The sequence below is a fragment of the Pempheris klunzingeri genome, chromosome 5, assembly GCF_042242105.1.
Source record: "Pempheris klunzingeri isolate RE-2024b chromosome 5, fPemKlu1.hap1, whole genome shotgun sequence".
NCBI classification, from domain to species: Eukaryota; Metazoa; Chordata; class Actinopteri; order Acropomatiformes; family Pempheridae; genus Pempheris; species Pempheris klunzingeri.
The window spans coordinates 18853203-18874030 of NC_092016.1; the positions used below are offsets into that span (position 1 = coordinate 18853203).

The 20828-nt window shown below is 43.9% G+C and overlaps 1 protein-coding gene across 1 annotated transcript in view; it reads left to right on the forward strand.

Annotated features, from left to right (window-relative positions):
• mrpl23 (mitochondrial ribosomal protein L23) overlaps positions 1 to 18515 on the forward strand; it is a 35994-nt gene extending 17479 nt beyond the window's left edge. The window contains exons 4-5 of the mRNA XM_070830747.1: positions 488 to 561; positions 17440 to 18515. Coding sequence (XP_070686848.1) covers positions 488 to 561; positions 17440 to 17604 — 239 coding nt within the window. The 3' untranslated portion in view covers positions 17605 to 18515. The remainder of the gene's footprint in view (positions 1 to 487; positions 562 to 17439) is intronic.
• Positions 18516 to 20828: the final 2313 nt, after the last annotated feature.

Consider the following 20828-nt stretch of genomic DNA (forward strand, 5'->3'; position numbering starts at 1 on the left):
AGCTAAGGATTATTTTCATAATCAATGAATCAGATGGTTATTTTTTCATTAATTATTCATTTGGTAATGCATTTGATCAGCTCTCTATCCTAGAGCACTCACTGACGCCTTCAAATGTCTTGTTTTCTTCAGCCAACAGTCCAAAACTTAAAATATACTGTTTACTGTCATGTTCAGACAAAGAAATGCTGCAAATGTTCATATTCGAAATGCTAGAACCATCAAAACATTTACCATTTTTGCTAAAAAAAAAAGATGGATTGAACGATTAATTGATTATAAAATAGTTGCCATGAAGGGCGAGCTACCCAAGTAGAAACAGTATAGCAAAGTCTCTACCAAATTTCCATTGCCCGTCAACATATTTTTCAATCCTACACCATATTCATAAAGGGCTGTGTTCTGTCTCACTACCAGAATTTGCTCATGTTTATTCATTACTGTTTGCCAACAAATGCAATATCTGCTATTTCTCTGTGTTTCTCAGGCTCCAACAAGAAGAGGAACCACCTAAACCAGAGGGTTAAGCAGCCTGACTATAAAGTAGCCTACGTTCAGCTGGTGAGAAGACACACACACACACACATGCGCACACATATACACTCATCCTCCTACTCACAGTCTTTTGTGGTTGGTGTGTTGTTTGAGTAGCATTAGCTCATTGACTCCTGTCCAGTACACAGTGGGAGGTGGAGACCTCTCCACAATAACTTTCTCTCTCTCTTGCTAACACCCATCCCTCTGTGTTTTTTTTTCTAATTGTGGAGACGGCTGCAATATTAAACACAGCACCCAGGGGGAAAAAGGCATTTTGGGGGCCTTCAGCTTTTGTGTCATGGGCTAATTTTGATGGGGAGGGGACTCACCACGTGAGAGAGGTGAGACGAGTTAGTTGATGTTTCCCCCATGGAGTCCTGAGGAGCAGGTGGCCCTTGAAGGTGGTCTCTCAAACTCACTCACACACACACACACACACACACACACCAGACTTATAAGAGAAAAATTGAGATATGGTTATCATCTGGTATACACATCCTTTCTGTGCTTGTGTGTTGTGCCATAAATGGAATGTGAGCAATCACGTATAGTATACGTGATTGCGTTTGGAGTGATGCTCCTAATGGTGGCATGTCAGTACAGACTCAAACTGCATCGTGGCCATTGCCTTCACACCTATGTTTGAGGTGAGCTTTGGGTCAGGAAGGCCCATTCCCTACATGTCTTGCCAATGTTTGAAGTCTGTTACTCTTTGAAATCAAACAAACCTCCCTCCAAAATGTCAAAAAAAGTCACTCTTTTAATGTGCTTTTGATGCAGACGCGAAAAGCAAGGGGCCTTTGTTTTGTGCCTGCCGTTTTGATCTTGCCCAGATAAATCAACAGTGGTGTAGACGCTTGTTTACGCCGCACCGCCCACCCGACTGGGAGCCATCAATCTTGAAACGGATGAATAATGAAAATTGTCTAAACACGACAATTTGAAAGAGGATACGCACTGGAAGCAGCCATGAATCTTTTAAAAGGGAGACTTCCTCTTGTCTGACACCAAGGAAGTGGCCTGTGATTTTGTGTGCGTCTGGAATTCCTAGCGGAGTCAGTAGTGATGCTTCTGTCTCACCAGATGCACACAACAATGATAGGTGTGAGGATGCAGAACAAGACACACACACACACACACACACACACACACACACAGCTGTGACATGTGCATCATTCATGCATGCTGAGCCTTAGAGGACTGATTATTTTCCTTGAGTGTCAGTCGTTCTGTAGTTGCAATCACGTCGCGGTTTTCTGAAGTCATTTGATGGTGAACAGCGGGCAAAAATACTGAGATGCAGGCTCTTAGTTCTTAAAATGGCTTGATATAAAACCGAATATCCGGCCTATTTCTCTGGCAGGTTTTCGGAAAAACATGCTCTCTCAACTCACTTTTCCTACCTCACTCTCTCTCTCTCTTATGTACACACTCTCTCTTGTGTACACACACACACTCACACAAACTCACACACACACACAGAGCCCCAGAAAACCCTCCTTTCTTTTGCAGCGGTGGGTAGAAAACAAGATTGTTCCTAATTGACTCCACATGTGGGAGAGTGTTCTGTGGGTCGATGCTCACACCGCGGTCCCCCCATTCTACCCTCATCCTTCCCTCATCCCCCTCTCTCCCCCTGCTCCCTCCATCAGCTAATATTGCAGCAGTAATACGTTTGCTCTCTCTCTCATTCCTTACTCTTAGTTTGTGGTTGAGGGGAGGCCTCCCGTTAGCGGGGTTCCGTGACGGCCATTTTCCTCAGGCTTAGAGGGGGACCCCAGTAACAGGGGAAGAGAAGTGTCTGCATGTGTGAAATGTACACTGTGTGTGGGAAAGTGTGTATTTGTGTGTGTGAGGGGGCTCATACAGGGGAGGTGACTAGGGCATGATGGAGTCATGCCAGAGCAGGGAGGTCCAGAGACGGGGCAAAGCTATCAGGGGGAGGGGGAAGAGGCTCTTTGTGTGTGTGTGTGTGTGTGTGTGTGTGTGTGTGTGTGTGTGTGTGTGTGTGTGTGTTTGGGGGGAGTGACAAAAACAGCAGTACAAAATGAAAAATCTTGAGTCTATCAGACTGCTTTAAGTCTGGCTGCACATCAATGGGATTGGTGTGTATGGAGTCAGACTGCTTTTATGTGCCACTAGAACTACCTGACTCTAAAAGGGCTATCTCTTTTCACTATGTTTTCTGATTTTGGCAGTCACCTCATACTGTTCCATCTATTTGATGCAGTAAAGGGCTGATGTTCCTAATCCTACCTCTTGACCTCTGTTGTCGACATTACTTCACATACAGTAGGTAATTAGATTTCTTATTTGGTTCACTATACCATCTGTGTAATAAAATTTTACACACAAAGTTGACTTGAATGTGGCTGGTAGAGAAGAAGACAGTAGATCATGTTCATAATGCATGTCAGACCCCGTGGTTTACCCTCATTAAATTCTCGTGGCCCATCTCACAGCTGAAGCGCCCCGTGCCACCATTTGCAGTTAAACCCTGCTTCCATTTGAAACCTTTGTAAAAGAGAGAGCACTCCACTTCTGAAATTGTAGTCAGTTTTGAGTGTTTTCAGTCATTGTTCGGCAACATTATTGTCAGTCAAACATTTACGATAAAGTACTCTCTGTCTGGCATGTAAATGAGAAGGCTGTGGTGAGTTTTGGCCAGAGGAGGAGTTATTTTCTCTCTTTAGAGTGGCAGCTAGTTTGCAAGCGAGCTTTGCTGGCTAGTGCCAGATGCAGCACTTCAGTGGGCTGAGTGCTCAGAGTGCACGTTGAAAGCTCCCGGAGGGTGACGCTCTGAATATATGAATGGGATGCCTGACCACTCTGAGCATTTCTGAATGATCCAGCTCAGTGCCACATTGTGCTGTAAATGTCAAATATATGCTATAAAAGCAACAATCAGCAGATTGTCTACAGCCGGTCAGATTGTTCATCATACTCTATTTTAATATTGCTTACAGGATTTTACAGAAAATACCTGTTTTATTTAATCATTTTATTTATTTATTTTTTAAATTTCATTTACAGTTCTGCTTTGCAGTGCTTTAAAAGTGTTTCATATATTACATTGTGGGCATGTTCCTAACTTTATTTACTGATTGAACAGTAGTGGTTTGTTAGTTGGTAAGTGAAGGTTCTCCATCATTTTCTTGAAAGGCTGTGATGGTATCCGTGCAAAGAAAGGAATCTCAGACATTTTCCTCAAGTTGTTTTCAGGGGAGGTCAGAAGGGAGGAGCAGCAGTTTGTGTTCTTTGCGTGTTGGGCACCGCTTTGCACGTCCAGGCACCTGTGGGATGTTTGCAACCATTTAGCATAAAAATCCACGCTAGTTAACTGTTGTTTGACAGCGTGTGTACACCTAATGAAATCACACAGAGATTAGAAGTCCATGTGCATCAACAGTCATCTGGGCTCACTGGGAGTCTGCAAGCATCGTCGTAGGTCTGTCCTTTTGTGGGGTGTGTTTGTACAAATCCCACACAAGCTCCATTCAGCAGAGTGTATCTGTAGACAAAAGCTCACTTCACACAGTCAGAGGAGAGTCTGCATAAAGGCGAAAGTAGATGATGAGTGAAAACTTTGCAGCAGAAGGGAGAGCAGGCACACAGATGGTCCAAGGTGTTGTCACGATGCCGACCTTTAGTTGTCATGAAGTGAGCAGCTAGTTTTGTTTACCCATACACCCATGATGTCACTATATTGATAGCAGTCACGATCTAGTTCTCAATGTCTGTGGACAGCTGAGACACATTTTCACATATCTTAAAAGTTTTAAGTGTAATAAAATGGTCATTTACATTAACGTTACAAGTTCTGCAGACTTTTAAGTAATTTTTGCCTGTAAGTCACATTCATGTGTTCCTTAACTTACAAACAAACTTGAATTTATTTTTTTTTTTTCTAATGAGATCTGGAAAATGTCGTGCTGTCCTAGCAGTTTTTAAAATGTTGTCTTATGGGGAGATCTGCACATATCAAAAAGCAGTGCTCTTTCACACACACACACACACAAACAGCTCTTTTAGCCACTAGTGGCTGTTCATTACTGTCTGTGTGCCTGGTGGCCAAGTTTTCACAAAAGCATTAAATAAGGTGTCATGTTTTTCTCTCCAGGGCCCTGGTCACTGACAGCAGTGCAGCAAACCAGTTGCACCAGTCAGTGGTGCCCCAAAGCAATGTCCTGGCCCGACGACCACAGAACAAAACAAGATATGGGGTTGGACCAACAGTTGTAGAATAAGTGGTAGCTTCATTCAAATTGCTCATTTCCCGTGTTTCTTTCTGTCGCTTTCTCCACCCCCGCTCGATCCACGGGAAAGGCATCACTTGAGGTGAAAGAGAACGGAGAGAGGGAGAGAGAGGGATAGGGAGAGGGAGAGGGAGAGGGAGAAACAGAGGGAGAGAGAAACAGAGGGAGAGACTGAGTGGCAAACATGGAGGAGTTGTGACACAGCTGAAAATGAGGGAGAGAGGGAGAGAGAAAGAAACAGCTGTATTGAGAGTGATTATGAGAACCTGTGGCCAAGTCTGACTCTCCCCTCTGTTTCACTGACACTAGATGGCAACGTTTTGCTATTCAGCTTCTCTCACTAGCCTCCTTTTATCTCCTATCTGTTATTGACTCCTTGTTGCTTAACAATAGACCCTGTAGAGCGGTGGGTATATATATATATTTGACTGTGTGAATCTGGCTGGACTGAGAGGTGGTGGTGGTGGTGGTGGTGGAGAGGGCTACAGGATGGGGGGTCTGCAAAACCCCGTGACCACCCCCCTCTCCTCCCCCTCCTCCACCTCCCGTTCCTGTTCTCCACTCTTGAGTGAACCCCCGGCTCTCTGGAGCTGGAGGTGCTGAATCAGGCGGGCCGAAGGGGAAATCTTGCTTATCTGTGTGGAATTTTATTATTTTCAACTATTTGGATCATGATGGCTCCCGCTCTCCTTCCCTCCCTCTTCCTCCTTTCCACCTTGTCACGCAAACACAGGCTTTCCTCACACAGCCTTGTCTATCTGTCCGCCGCTCTGCTTCCTTCCCTTCCCTGTGCTGCCTCACCCTTGCTTATCACGCCAATTAACATTTTTAACTTCTGCCACTTTTCCCCCAGTGCTGTGTCTCCCCCTCTGATTCAGTCTCATTTTTCTCTTTCACACAAGGCTTGACGATTCATCATATGAAAATTGCAATTTCACTTCATACCACCTGGAAATCTTGCACAACAATGTTTAGTCTGTATGCTAGGCTGCTTTTCAGTGGCCTAGCTATGTTTGTCGTCCTGTAAAGAAAGTAATGTAATTCAAAACAAGACATATCAGAGTATATGGAGGAGTGGACAATGCAGCTGTCCCTCAAATTTAAAGTTCAGCTTTTCACAGCAGAGGATATTCCCTTATGTTACAAGGTGTGGGTGTAATTAGTTAAAGACAACCTTTAAATAACTTGGTATTGTCTTGTTCATTTTAAGAAACCACCGTGAAACTTTAAGTAAACATAATGTAAGAAGATTGTTTGGGGAATGTAGATTGATGTTGTGCTTTTGAAAGCTAAATTTAGTCATTATCAACTGTACTGAATCCACAACCAACAGTGACTAGCGACAAGTATCATTGTAAAGAAAAAAAAAAAGAAATCTCAAAAATCAAAACAATTGGTCTGATGTCAATAAAACCACGCTGACGCTTGTGAGAAACAGCAGGTTTCTTGTCCCATTCTGGCAAAATTGTTCTCATACTTGATAAAAGGTCATATTCTGTTGTGTCTAATTACAGAGACGATGGTGACAGTCAAAAGCACATACTGGACTTTGAAAAGCAATGTTCTGATCCACCCTGAAAGACCACAAATGTATACAATCGCCTTAAATATCACCACAAAACACAATATGATGAAGCTGTCAAGGCCAAGTAAAGCAGAAACAGAAAATCTCTGCTCCCTGACTGCTCAAACATCTTTAACGAGAGCCTTATTCGGTGCATCACAGTGACATCAGCATGTCCATCAAGCTCTTATAGCTACAGTGACATTATAGAGGCAGTATTTTTATTAAATAGTTTTTACCAAGAATTGGGAGAGGAAAAAAGGAAGTGGAAAAAATCCTGATGCTCTTTTTATCTGGAGTCACGCAGCACTACTTTCACTTAAATGTATCTGTCAGCATTCTAGGCATATAAATCTTTGGAAGGAAGAAGAGGGCTGATACACTAATTAGTGTGTGTACATATATATGTGTGTGCACACACGTACACGTAAGCTGGTGGTGAGCCTAATAAAAGGAGAAGCTTTTCCTGGCAATCAAGCTGAAAGGGCCCCCATCTCCCTATGTGTCTCCTGATTTGGAAAATTCACTCCTAAGTAAAATCCTGTGTGGCTGTGTGCGAGTGTGTGTGGCTGTGTAGGTTTCATAAGAGCTCAGTGGAGAGAGAACATGAATTATAGAGAACAGAGCAGGGTCTTAACCATCCGGTTTGGAATCTCACACGCAAACCTTTTTTTGAATGGCTTTAGTTGAGGTTCTCTGATGTTTCTTTCTCACACGTTTGACACGTTTGACGCACAATTCAGTTCAGACGATACAAGCTTTAATGACGAAACTGTGCTGCAGATGTACAGCAAATGTTTAACGGTGATTTTTATCAAGAGATCCAAAAGAGACGAGCAGAACAGATGTGTCAAAAGCAGAACAGTGCAGAAATCTGGCGTAATATAAGAACAAATGAACAGCACAGTTCAGATGTACGACCAAACAGCTGGATCTGGAGATCTGATTCTGTCTTTCTTTCTCTCCGTCTTCAGATCGCTCTCTGTTTCTTTCCTTTTTGTCGTTTTCTATTGGCTCTTACTTTATCTCCCTCTGCAGCATCTTCCCTCATCACCCTCATTTCCTCACACATTTCCTCCAGGTTCCCCTTATTTAGATATGCCATGGCAGCACACACCCAATTCACACACACGCATGCACGAGCGTGCATGCTCGTAACCTTTCTTGATTACCCCTGACCTCCTGACCTGTAATGACACAACTGCCACTTTGATCAGCCAATCAGCATGCGGCGCCACCCAGGTTCTCAGTGGGGCTGCCACTGGCCTGATAAAGCCCTCTGATAGGCCCCCGCTGATGCATTTCCTGTTTTGGTATGCTTCTTCGTTTTTTATTTTCTCCACCAGCTGGTCCCCACATTCCTCAGAGTCGGGGAGGGGGCAGGGGCATTGCCTGGATGTTTATGTTGCATGTGCATGTAGGGGTGAGTGAGTGTGTGTGTGTGTGTTTTTGTGCAAGGGTCTATCTGTTTGTGTGTGTGTGTGTGTGTGTGTGTGTGTGTGGTAGCCTAGATAGTTGGGTCTGGAGCAGAGAGGGGGCGGGGTTGGTGGAGGGGATGCTCGAAATTGGGGGGGGAGGGTATGTGAGGGTTGTTTACATGCATTGGCGAGAGAAAAATGGGGTACATCGTGGGGGTTGGGGGGGTGAATGACATAGATGGAGGGGATAATGATGGTGAACAGCTGTTTATGTGTGTGTATGTTTGTGTTATGGGGGTGGATAGCTGCGATAGGCGAGGTTTAGGTGTGATTTTGCTTTAAGGTGCCAAGGCTGGATTGACTATGACAATCATTGACATGATTCAGTCATAGTGCTAATATGAACAGATTTGTTGATCATTATTATTCTTGGCTGTTACCGTTGTTGTTGTTGTTGTTGTTGTTATCCTCAGAGTGTCCAGTTCAAGGCCAGATGGATATAAACGTCTTTGTGGGTGGCTGGGTGTGTATTTAGATGGTGATGATCTTTTCCTGAAAGGTCTGTTACCAGGGTCCAATGTCTCCAGTAGCAGGCTGGGAGCAGACATGCCCAGACATGAAACTACCACACACACACACACACACACACACACTGCCCTCTGTTTGTCTCTGGGCAGAAGTATACGCATATGTATCACTGGACGACTTGTACTAGTATGTCAGAGGGTCCCTGTGTCAGATCTTTAAGTATTTTCAGTTGACACCAGAGTCTGTGTTTTCCCACCCACCTGACTCCTGCTCTTTATCCCACAAAGCACACACACACTAGGGCTTGGGACCTAAAGGTAACTCACAATTGCATACAAGTCTCTGCGCATCTTGATGCATCTGAAGTTGAGTCCTTTTTCTCGCTGTGTGACCACATTAACAATAGCATGATTATCATGAAAATGTCAGATGAATCCACTTCTATTCCAGCAATCAAAGCATGCACAGATACAGCAATACAGCTTTCACTGGTTACAGTTACCAAATCTGACACAACCAGGCACTTAGATAAGCTTCACACCAAATGCCATTGTAGCAGAGCTGTATTATGCTAATGTAAACATTTGATCGCAGCTGCTCCACATTAGAAGTGTTCAACTGGCAAAACACTGCTTTTACTGCAGCCAGACATTTCAGCATTTTGCTCTGCAACAGTATGTAACATGATGTCATGATGTTAGTTGTATTTTATTTGCATGCCACAGGTTGAATGTATGCTTTTTTTCCAAACCCAGGAAGTCTCTCAGCCTCTGTCAGAAAAAGGCTCTGCTTTAATGTACAATAAAGAATATGACCTCAGCTGATCAGTGTGTCAAAGAGGAGCTTTAGTACGTTAGAAAGTTACACTCAACACATTCATAACTACAAAATTACAGTAATGTCATAAAAAATTATTAGAATTACTAAAAGATATTTGTCTATATTTTGAGGAGTGACTGTTGTGTCAGTAAGGAAAATAAAATGCTTTAGAATAAGTTGATTGAATGTTGTTGAAATAAGAAAAGATCTATTAGCATAACATCCCATGTATTGTGTTCATTATTTTGTTCCCCGCCTTAGGCTACAACATTCGCCCTCAAAATCTGATCTCATGGCTATATATAAAAGTAAAAAAATAGCTGCCAGTCAGAGATGAGTAGGTGGGCTTCCATCACCAGCGCTGGGTGATGGAATAAACTTCTGAATTCTGATTAAGATATATGGCAAGCAATTGGTAATCCCCATGTGCAAGTACACACCTATGCACACAAAACATTGTCTGTAAACACTGTCCAAAATATTGTCTCCGTCATGGGAACCATTGGATCGTAACAGCCATTAATATGAAGGACATGCAGAGGCACACAAACATACGCTGCTGCAGGCCAAAGTTGACCAAGTTATTTGGCTGTTGCCGGGCTGTGGAGGAGATGTCATTGTAATTGGAGGGAGGGCCGAGGTCATGACCCTGACCCAACCCACAGCAGGATGCTGTTGGTTAGTGGTCTACTCTCACTGCCACTTATCTGTCTTCTACAGAGAGATTCACTTTGCTCTCTCTCTCTCAGCTTATTTTGCTTCATGCCTCTCAGTCTCTTGCCATCAGTTTGACTTCTTCACCTGACTTTGTAACACTATTTTACCTGGATGAACAAAGTTTGAAAGCAATGTAAATTAGTCTCCTTGTATTCTCTTGTTTCATTCTCACCTCACTGTTTTTCCCAATAGTCCACTTTTATTTATCTTTTGGTATTGACTTTCCTCACCCCTTCACCCTCCCTTCTCCTCATGCTATCTCCATCTCCGTCTCTCACTTTTCTGTTCCTGGAATGGTTTGTACCAGGAGATCTGGACAGAGGCACAGCGGGGCAGATTGTGTGTGTGTCTGTGTGTGTCTGTGTCTGTGTCTGTGTGTCAATGAGATAAAGTGAGAGTGAATGTGTGGCCCACCCAGGGGCCTGGCAGCGGGAGCTGTTTACAATCATCAGGCTACATCTCTTCTCCTCTTCTGCCCTCTTCCATCATCTTTCCTGCCTCTCCCAGTTTTCTTTGACTATTTCTTCTCTGTGATTGCAGATTAAAAAACCCTCCTAGATAATGCAATATTACGCTGAAAAACCAAAGTAGTAGAGGTCACCAGTATGAACACAGGACTTTCTGTCGGGGTGGATGTAGAAGCTAAGATCAACAGTTGGAGTGTGTTCACACCAAGCATGTTTGGACTGTTATGGCTGAAGTCTGTTGCATTTGTGGGTGCTTGTAGATTTGGCCTAAATACTTGAGTGCAAACTCAGGTTTCTGTCTTTAGCCTGTCAGAGGAAGAGCCAATACTGTGGGTTTGTTAGTATACACAAATCCCTTCAAACCCTGGATGTACTGCAATACAGTGTGACCAGGCCGGGTGAATTGGTTAAAATGATCATGACTGTATTTTCCCATATTAGATGACTTCAATAACTGATTTTGCTCTCATTAAAGTATTGCTATATAACAGCTTTTGTTGTCAAAGCAAGCAATGCTTGGACAATCATCACAACAGTATAATTGGAGCAAATAGATAAATGATGATATTGAATTGTCTTCCAGTCCTATGTGAAATACACAAACTTCATATGGATGGTAGGCACCACACCAGAACTCTCCGGAAGCAAATCCTAGTTTCTTTAAAGTTTCAAACTTTAAAGTGAACTGAGGTACACTTTGTGAGAACAGGGAATGTAATCTGAACTAACTACAAGAAACGACCCCAAAAAACATTCTCATGAAATGTTGTCTATTGTTTGGTCATTTCTTCCCATGATTTTATGGGTACAAGGAGACGGATGTTGACATCGGATAGCCAGCAGTTACTCATGCTTGGAAAGCCTAGCATAACAAAATGAACCAAGGGCGAACCACAGCCTGTACACATCACTGTAGTCAGCTATTTTGTTCTTATCTTGTATGAAGACCAGAGATGCTAAATTATGGCAAAAACCAAGACAAGTCCACAACGTTTAACCTAGTGTAACCTAAAGGATCTGGAATCGGATTTGGTTTTTTTTCCCTCCCATTGCTCTTTGGCTGCCAAAGTCTGTAATCTTGTAGGATGACAGGTTGCCAAATCTCTGTCCAATAAACAAGCTACTTGTGAGTCCATCTGACTTTTGTTTACAAGCCCTGGTTCATTCGTAACTGGGCAGCTTGAACTAAAATGAACCGAAAAGAAAAATGCAAGAAAGTTTTCATCTGTGGTTGAAACCAAAGAAAACAGACTCACAAAGGTTTGATCACACCTTTTCAAAATCTACAGTCAGGCTGCTGAAGCCCGTTTGAAAAGAATGCCCTTCATTCTAGTGGAGTTGCCCTTGAGCAAGGCGGGTGTCGTCCTCAGTCTGGTCAAGTGGAGCTGGTTACTGGCCAACGGTAGAAAATGGTGGCTCGCAACTCACAGCATCAGGTGTACATCTGCTGAAAAAGACAATTATGCAGCTTGGTCAGTGTTTCCGTAGAGAAACAGGGTTCACACACACATACACACACACACACACACACACACACACACACAAACACACAAACTCGTTTATGACCCACACGCTCAGCAGGGGGTTGCCCTCAGCTCTAATCCTGGTAATCTCATCACTGTGGTCTCTCCCTCTGTAGTCTGCCAGGCTCTCCTACCGTGTGGTCAAAATAGATTCTACCGCAAAATGAACACCTCTCTGTCTCTCTCACGACGACACACACACACACACACGCACACGCACACGCACACCACCACCACTAGTGCTCAAGATGTCTCTGTGCTTTGCTACGGTTTACCCCACCACGCTGCCACCGCAGCCGCATGAGCCACAGCCTCATGAGATTTCTCACCGCGTCGTCAACACCTCTCCGTTTCAATGTGCGGCCCAGATTTGGCCCTGTCCTAATGGCAACCGCCAACATCTGGTTGATTTTTATTGACTGCTTTGTGAATGGCTCTATCTTCTGATGCCTTTTGGATTGTCTCTCGTCAAAAAGAGGGATATGTAGTTTGTCTCACAGTCTCTTAGGGCCAGTGTGAATGGCTCAGTTTCACATTTTCAGACCACTTAAAGCCTTTTCACTCTCTGTGACCACATTGAGAGCTCCTCTGTTCTTTTAATTCGGTCAAGTTTGGTCATCCAAGAAGTCAGTATACTTGGCCCCCACCCTTCAGTCACATCTTATTTAGCTCCACAATAACTCGAGGTGCTCGAGGTTTTGAGAGAGCACAAACGAAAGGCTGATCTCAGGTCGTAAAAGAGTGGTTAGAATGCATTTTCTGATGGATTAAATTCTTAAATTGTCTAGGTTATCTGAATGGAAGTCTCCTGAGTAGTTTTACAGCTGTTAAACAGGCTTCACAGTAATAAAGATTTGCTCCAAACTTCTTTCATTCCAGAGGACATAAAATCTGACACCATGAATACTATTCTGTGGATATTGGATATTGGAAAATGAAGTCAAACTTACTACAATGGGCTTAAGTAATCATCTTTGAAAGCCTCCTTTTTGTCTCCTTCTTTTTTTAATTTGAGATTTGCAGCGTGGTTCTGACTGTGCGGCCCATTCAGAGGCATTTAAATACAGATGTGTATCTCATCTGTCACATTGCAAAGTCTGGTCCCGCAGCTGGTTCTGGTCCAGTCCGGTCCAGCCGTGTCCCGTATGTTTTAACTCTCAGAGCAGCAGGTTGAATCAGCCTTTTGTGTCCTCAGCTGCTGACTGTGCCATAATGTTCTATTCAGCTCCAGGTCGGAAAAGCACTGTGCACCGGCACCTTCCTGTTTTCATCAAAGACATTTTAACACATCAAGCCAGAACAACTATGGCTTTCATATTTCATACTTAAATCTAAGCTTATGAATAATAAAAGAGTCACCCCCTTCACATTTTCCCTGTATTGATTTCACATGCATTCCAAAGGTTGCCGGACACACATTTGTCCATTCTTTCAACATTCTTCTATTTTTTTTTTTCTTCTCTTCAGGGGAAATTATTACACACACAAACACACACCAGGTTTTTTTTCCCCCTACGGCTGTATTTTGAGTTACAACTGCGTGTTCGGTTTGTCACAGGTCAGAAGCAAAGGTCAATCAGATAGAATACAGTTGTCCTTTGTGTGTCTCTTTCCATCTCTTGCCTGGTCTTCTCTCTCCTCTTTCTCTCCTTCCCTCTGCGGCTGCAAGCAGGATAACTTAACACACACACACACACACGCATGAACCCAGGTTTTATTTGGGGACATTTCACCAAAAAAAAAAACGGCGTATCCTGTAAGTGAGCAGTACACGCCAATAAAAACGCAAAGCATTTTTCGTAATCCGACCACTGTGAAAACAATACAGGGACCCTGAATTTGACAGGTGTCCCCAATCAGCTGGTTACAAGTCTGACAGGGGTCCCCAAATGTGACACAGGACAGACCGACACCCTTAAATACACACTTCCTGGAATAGAACAAGACATTGAATTAGAGCTTAATAAGGAAACATACACATACACACAGATGGGGAAAGTGAGATGGGTTGGTAGTGAGTCAATGACAACATTTGCCTTCCCCTCTTAACCCCCCCCAGTGTTTCTCCTTCTTTTCCCATTGAGAGGGAAACTGTGGGTGTAATGGGTTGTTCGTGTGCGTAAGAGGAGTATGTTTACATCACTAGCAGCGTGGGGCCTCGTCCCAATATTCCTGGATGGCAGCTTGATTCAATTGGGAGTGGGTGAGGACGATGGCAGAGCGAAGGAAAATATCCAGTCCCGCAATTTGTCGTCTAGGAAGCATAGTAGGTAACAGAAAGAAAACCCATGGAGGAACATAATGCCTGACTGTCTTTCTCCACTTTTGTCCTTTTTTTGCCAGGCCTTGGCCTTCTCCATAAATCACTCATTATGTACTCATGCACACACTCCCTCTCGCTCACACACAAGTACACAAGTAGAGAGAGGCAGACAGACACACAGGAAAGATCATTTTGGCTCGGAGCACATGGAGACAGAGGGGACATGGGCTTTGCCTCTGCTGTGGTGCGATGTATATGTTTCAAACAAAAATATGAACACTCTCTGCCAGCACTTTCTCTAACTGCGGAAATGTGTCCAGCAGACGCTTGACACACACACACACACACACACACACACACACACAGGGTGCGGCCCGCTGCCAACAATAAGACTTGTTTAACGAGTCTCAGCGCTTTGTTGATTTCAATCTCAGGGCTTTGTTGTTTTTGTGAATCGCGCTCTCTGAGGCCAGTATTAATCTTCGCCATGTGTATACACAAGGTGTCCAAGCGCTGCGCCGTATAACTGGGAATTGTCATGCGACAACGCTTGGTTCAAATTGGGTGAAGTCTTGTTTGGCTCACTGCTTCATTGTTCCTCCCGTTGCCAGGTCTGGTGTTTATAGCACTGTGGTAGACCCCTTCCTCCATCACCCCGACTTTCCTCTTCCTCCTCCCCCAGTCACTTCCTCACATCGTCTACCCCCATCTTTCTCCCTTCTCCTCCTCCTCCTCCCCACTCCTCCTCTTACTCCTGCAGCAAGCTTCCCTTGGCCTGTTCCAGTGTTTGTGTTCTGGATTCTGCGTTCCTCGATGGCAGAGAGACACTGAGGGTCTTGGCAGAGCCGTCGGTTTCCAGGTGCTTCTCTGGTGTTTGGCAGCTCTCTGCCTGTGCCTGACTAAGCCCTCTCCTCCTCGCTGGGTCTGCACTCTCATCTCTCTTCCTGCATTACTGCACTCTCTAGAAAACCTCCTGTAGTTTGCAATACAGGCGTTGCCGCAAGACAAGAACACAAGAACAGAGTGGCTTTTCTTTTGATTGAAGGTTGTGCATGTTTTGCTCCAGCTGCTCCTCAAAGCTGGTATCAGAGAGTTTAGACTCAAATGGCCAGGTTTTAGAGAGTAACATGAATTCAGGTCTGTGTAAAGTATCATACCAAAATAGTAGTTTCCATAATAGTTGTGTTTTGGATGTAGTTAGATGCCTGGTCATGCCAGTATTGTCAGATTGGACATGTCAGGCAAGATTGTAGTTGGCATACATAAAGAGTGGGTTGTGGGTAATATCTTCATGCACTGACCTCTGGATCGTAGTAGGCTAAAATTCAGCCAGTCTCTCCCCATGGGTTGTCTTGTTTTTCACTGAAACCTTCAAATTAGTATTATTCAGTAACTAAGAAATACTGGTGGAAGGTGGACTGTGAGAAGAAAATTGGCAGTGGTTTATTTGGGCTCCTCTTTTTTGCCTTTTTATGAACCAAGTAACTAACCAAAACATAATAAAACAGAAATCTAGATGGAAATAATTGAAATAGAAAATTGTTTGCTGCAGAAGTGTTGTGTATGTTAACTGTTTATTTATTTAATTGACTTGTCCAGCTGCTGATTTGTGTTTTCCACTTTCTATTATCAGAAGCATGTTATAAGCTGTCAGTTTAGCATGAAACTTTAACTGTTAACTGTGTCCTCTGAAAGCAGAAAACAGTGCAAATGTTGGATGCTTTGGGACATAAAGCCAGAAAGAAAATGAGTTTAAAACCAGTTTCCTTTTTTTAACATCTGTTTTTTTTTCTCTTGGTTAAACTGAAAATGATGAGCCTCACCAAAACCCAATTTGATTAAGCTCACAGGTCAGACAGTTGATGCAGGCTAATATTGATGTTTATTCTTCACTTTCATGTGTGTGATAAAGTTCACCGACCATCCAGTCCTCATTTATTTAATCTATTATTTGATAAAAACACATGCAAACATGCACCTGAGCTCACACAGTTATTCACTCACCAGCCCAAACATTAAGTAATGATACCCAAGACTCCTGCTGTATTTTGTCTGAATGGGACATGTTTTGGAGTAGAGAAAGCCAGCTCCTTTCTGCATCTTTGGCTGAGTGAGCCTCATGTTGTCTCCCCCTTTGGGAATTAAACCATGCTATGTGGTAATTATATGCATGTTTCTCTTGGTATTTTGGGGGTTGGAGACAGACAAAGTAACGTTCACATCAGAGCCAGACCATTCCTTTACGCCTACACACTGACCCCAAGCAAAATATTTCACATATTTAAACAGAATAGTTGATTGACAATTTTGTTCATGGAAGCAATTCATTTTATAGTGGTAGGCCTCTATGTAAAATAATTCAGAAGTTTACGTGTCACATAATCACATCTCACTTTTTGTCATTATGAAGTGGAAGCTTGTGTTTGTTGTAAACTGCAACGTCAGTGATGACGTTGGGAGCGTTTGTGAGGACTAGTTCAAGATCCAAACACCCAGAAATGGCACATGTAAGTGCAGTTTTATCATCAGACGTTACGATCTGGCTTTATATGTTGCTGAGTCAGTTAAGGACAGCAATGATTTGGCTCCAGATCAGATTGATAACAGCGAATTCTTGTTGCCATGTGTCCATGGGAGAAGCTGAGAGGGATAGGCTATGGATATGTGTGCATGCCTGCACAAACTGACCTGTTCTTTATTTGTGTGTGTGTGGGCGTGCAGGCACACGTGTGTGTGTGTGTGTGTGTGTGTGTGTGTGTGTGTGTGTGTGTGTGTGTGTGTGTGTGTGTGTGTGTGTGTGTGTGTGTGTGTGTGTGTGTGTGTGTGTGTGTGTGTGTGTGTGTGTGTGTGTGTGTGTGTGTGTGTGTGTGTGTGTGTGTGTGTGTGTGTGTGGGCCGTACTGTACTCTATGGTGGCCTGACACAGACTACGGTTGGACCAGTGATGCATTAGCCATGGCCAGAGATGGGTTGGTATGGAATAAATAATGGATACCACCCTCTCCCTCTGAATAAATCAAGACCAGAAAAATGGAGAGAGATGAGAGATTAAATGTGGTAGAGAGTTGGAGAAATTGAATGCCAGGGAGAAAGGGAGTGTTTGTGTAACTCGAAGAGGAATATAGAGGGAGAAACTGTGTCCTGAATTCCAAATCAGTATTTCACTTCTTCTCATCTCTGCAATGAAAAGGAAAATGCAGTTTAACACATTTTGTGTTTTTGTTGCACAAAAAAGTGGTGTGTAAAATGATTTTAAGTAGAAAATAAACGCCTAATTCCTCTTATTGCCGGGCAGGGACATGTTGTTTTCTTTGCTCATCTTGCTCTTTATTTGCCTTTGCATCCCAGGCTCAGGGCCAGACATTCACCTTCCCTGACATCTTCCTGGACAAATCGCGGACGCCGGAGGAGGGCTCCGTGGACGAGTTGCAGGGGAAGTTCATGGAGGACGAGAAGCAGAGGCAGAAACTGGACCCCAGGAGAGGAGGGGTCACCGAGTGGTTCGGACTCTGAGACAGCCCACTGACCGGAGACTCTGTGCTCGTATGTGTGCGTGGGTGTTTCACTGCGAGCAACATATATTGATTTACAGTCCGACTGTTGTGATGTCACTTCTATTTCTGTAAGAAACACTCACAAGTGTGTAGCAAAGAGGAATGAGCATGTGTGTGGGAGACTGGAGACATGTGCTCGGTGTGTGTGAGTGAGTTTGCAAGGCTCCAGTCCAGTAACCCGAGCCAGAACAGAATCACAGGAGGAGGAGAGTGGCCCGGCTCCATCTTTCATGAAACCAGCCCACCATACAGAATCTCCATCACCTCAGATGACCTCCCCTCCTTCCTCCTCCCACTCATCCAGTTCCACCTTCTTCACTTTTTACTCCTCCTCTTTGGCACCAGCACCTCTTCACCTCCTCTTTCTTCGTCTCTCCTCTTTCCTCCGGAGTTTCCTTTCCTTCTCATCTGTCTCCTCTGCTGTCCCTCTTTTCTCCTTGTCCCTCTCCTACACCCCCTTCCTCTGCCACGCTGAGGAGTGGTATATTGTGGTATCCCTAGTAGCCCTGACTCTCAGCCAGTTGGATCAGACTACCTGGACAACCCACATCCTTTCCTCTTTTATGAGTTTGCCTTGGATTAATTGACCACTTTAGGTAAACAACAATTGAGATGTTGTTTCAGCAAAGCAACGATATGGAATTTGCTGGAGTGTTTTATTATTTTGTGGTAGCACCGCTTGCCATAACTCTGAGAGAAGATTGTACCCAGTGTTTGTGTGTTTGCGTGTGAGTGTGTGTGTGTGTGTGTGTGTGTGTGTGTGTGAGAGAGAGTGTGTGATTGCCTAGCACGCGGGACTTGCCAGTGAATCGGTCTAATTGTAAGTGCTGTTGGAATAAGAACTAATAAACGGTCACTTGTCCAAAAGTGCTCTGCTTTACTTTTTCTTGTGTTCTCCTCGCCTCATCTCCCACGGCTGCTGCGCCCAACAACTGGCACTTCGAGACGCTGTTCGCCACACAAGCTGGCCCGCGCGTGTGCCAACGTGGTCTGGTAGCTGTTTTGACAAAGTAATGATCTGTGTTCGAATCGGGCCACTGGAGGACTGAGCTCTCTTACGGTAATAAGGCCCATAAAGGGGAGGGACCTCTCCTGAGTTCGCTCAGACCCTCCATTATGCTGAGAGGCCAAGGTTACAGTAAGTGTCCCCCAGCCGTGACCACTAATGCTGGCTGGCTAATACAAAGGTCCAGTCCCTGACCTCACCCAGCCAACTCAGCTATCACTAAGGAGAATGTCAATATTGATCCTGTTGGCCCATTGTCTGCTGCCTGGAACCACTCACCCCCTGCGTTGTTATAAAGCAATCTGATTTGGAAGAAAAGCCTCGTGTTACACAGCCACTTCATTCCTTTTCTGTCTGCCTCATTCTCACTTTTTTTTTTTTTCCTGTTTCTCCGCTCCTTCTCTCTCTGTTGCCCAGTCGGGACCTCCAGAGAAACAGCTGCTTAACCAACAGAGAGGGAGACCAAATTCCTGTTCTTGCTCTCCTCTTGGCCTGAACAGACCCCACATGAAAGTTGGGAAATCAAGTGCTGCTTTTTTCCAAGAAAAAAATCAGTCCTGTTCTCCTCCTGTTCCTTGTCATGGGGATACCCTGTGATTCTAAAGTCAGATACACACACTTCTGCATACGATACGTTCTGCTGCCGCTTCTTCTGTCATTAAACTGGCATTGAGGTGCTGATAGCATTACTCTGCTTACAGTGGACGTTACGTAGTGTTTTGAACATTTTGGGATGCTGCTGCTTTTAGTCAGAAAGATGACATTTTATAGTGGACAGACAGACACGGCACACTTGGTTAATGAGCTCATCTCTTGCTCACACAGATAAATGTCTCTTAGTCATTTTAGCTTTTATAGAGAACAAGTAAACAGGAACGACTTATTAGCTGATAAAAAAAAGAAGAGAAAAACATGACAGAAATTCATGGGGGGGTGGGGGGGGGAGGAGACAAGTGAAACAAATGAAGTCACAGACAGTCATAGTCGGAGAGATCGAGACATACCCTGTAACATGATATCCTCTTGTCAGACTGGCTTCTGAGTGATTCATACGTTTAGGGAAGTAATGTGTTTCTCAATCATTTATATTCTGCTGGAAATAAAATGACGATATGATTTTGTTTTTGCCCCCTGATGACAATTTTGCTGACAAGATAATTTGGGACATTATTCTAATCAATAAAAATGCCACATGAGCTAAAGAAGGATAGACTTTCATTTTTAAGTGATAACATCTGTGAAGGGGCCGGCCAAAAAAATATGCAGTGTTTGGACGTGAATAAAACAGATGATTGTTACTCTTTTCAGTCGAGAAAAGGGGTCGACCTCAAAATGCAACATTTACATTAAAACCTCTGAGGCGCGATGAATGCCATTTATATAGTTTTGAGTTCCTGGAGAGTTGGGAGACACGAACAGTTAATGTGTGACGAATAGCTGCAGTTGTTTCTGTCGTTTCCAGGTGTTCTTTTAAAAATCACCAGGAGTCGTGTATTTCAGATGACCAGCGGCGCTGGAGGCTGGAGGCTGGAGGCTGGAGGCTGGAGCCTGGAGCCATGCCACGGCCTCATTGTCTTCAGCGATGGCAGCAGGAAGCTCCTTAATTATAAGGTGAGGTAGTCTGGTGTTGTGGTGAGTGTGTTGCCATTAAGTGAGCTCTGGAGACAGACCATGATGCATCATCCTGGCTGCAAAATATGAACTAAGACTCAGACTTTGAGGACCGTCAGGTGTTTTCTCATGTTGCAGTGCTTCACATTAGATCCAGAAAATGCAGAGCCAGACACTTGATCCAGTATTTTGGAGCTGGAGAAGGAAAAAACACTTTTTGTATTTGGTGATGGGACATGAGGGGGTAGATAGACATTCGACTAAAGTCCCTTTTAATTACATGGTCTTAAATCCTTAGAGTGGATGTACTTGGAAAAGCACTTTTAATTACTTGTGAATAAAAATACTGTAAATGTAAAGCAACGTGTGATGATTGATAAAAGATTAAACTAAACATTAGACTATGAGGAAATAGATGAATAATGTCAGTGATACAATGAATTTGTTGACGGAGGAGCTGCACTTTATGTGAGTAGGTGTTTGGAGCTCCTGTAAGAGCAGATCGGACCAGTCCCTGCTGGCACAGACTGGTCCGATCGTTCTCTCTCCCTCCTGCAGAGAGCTCA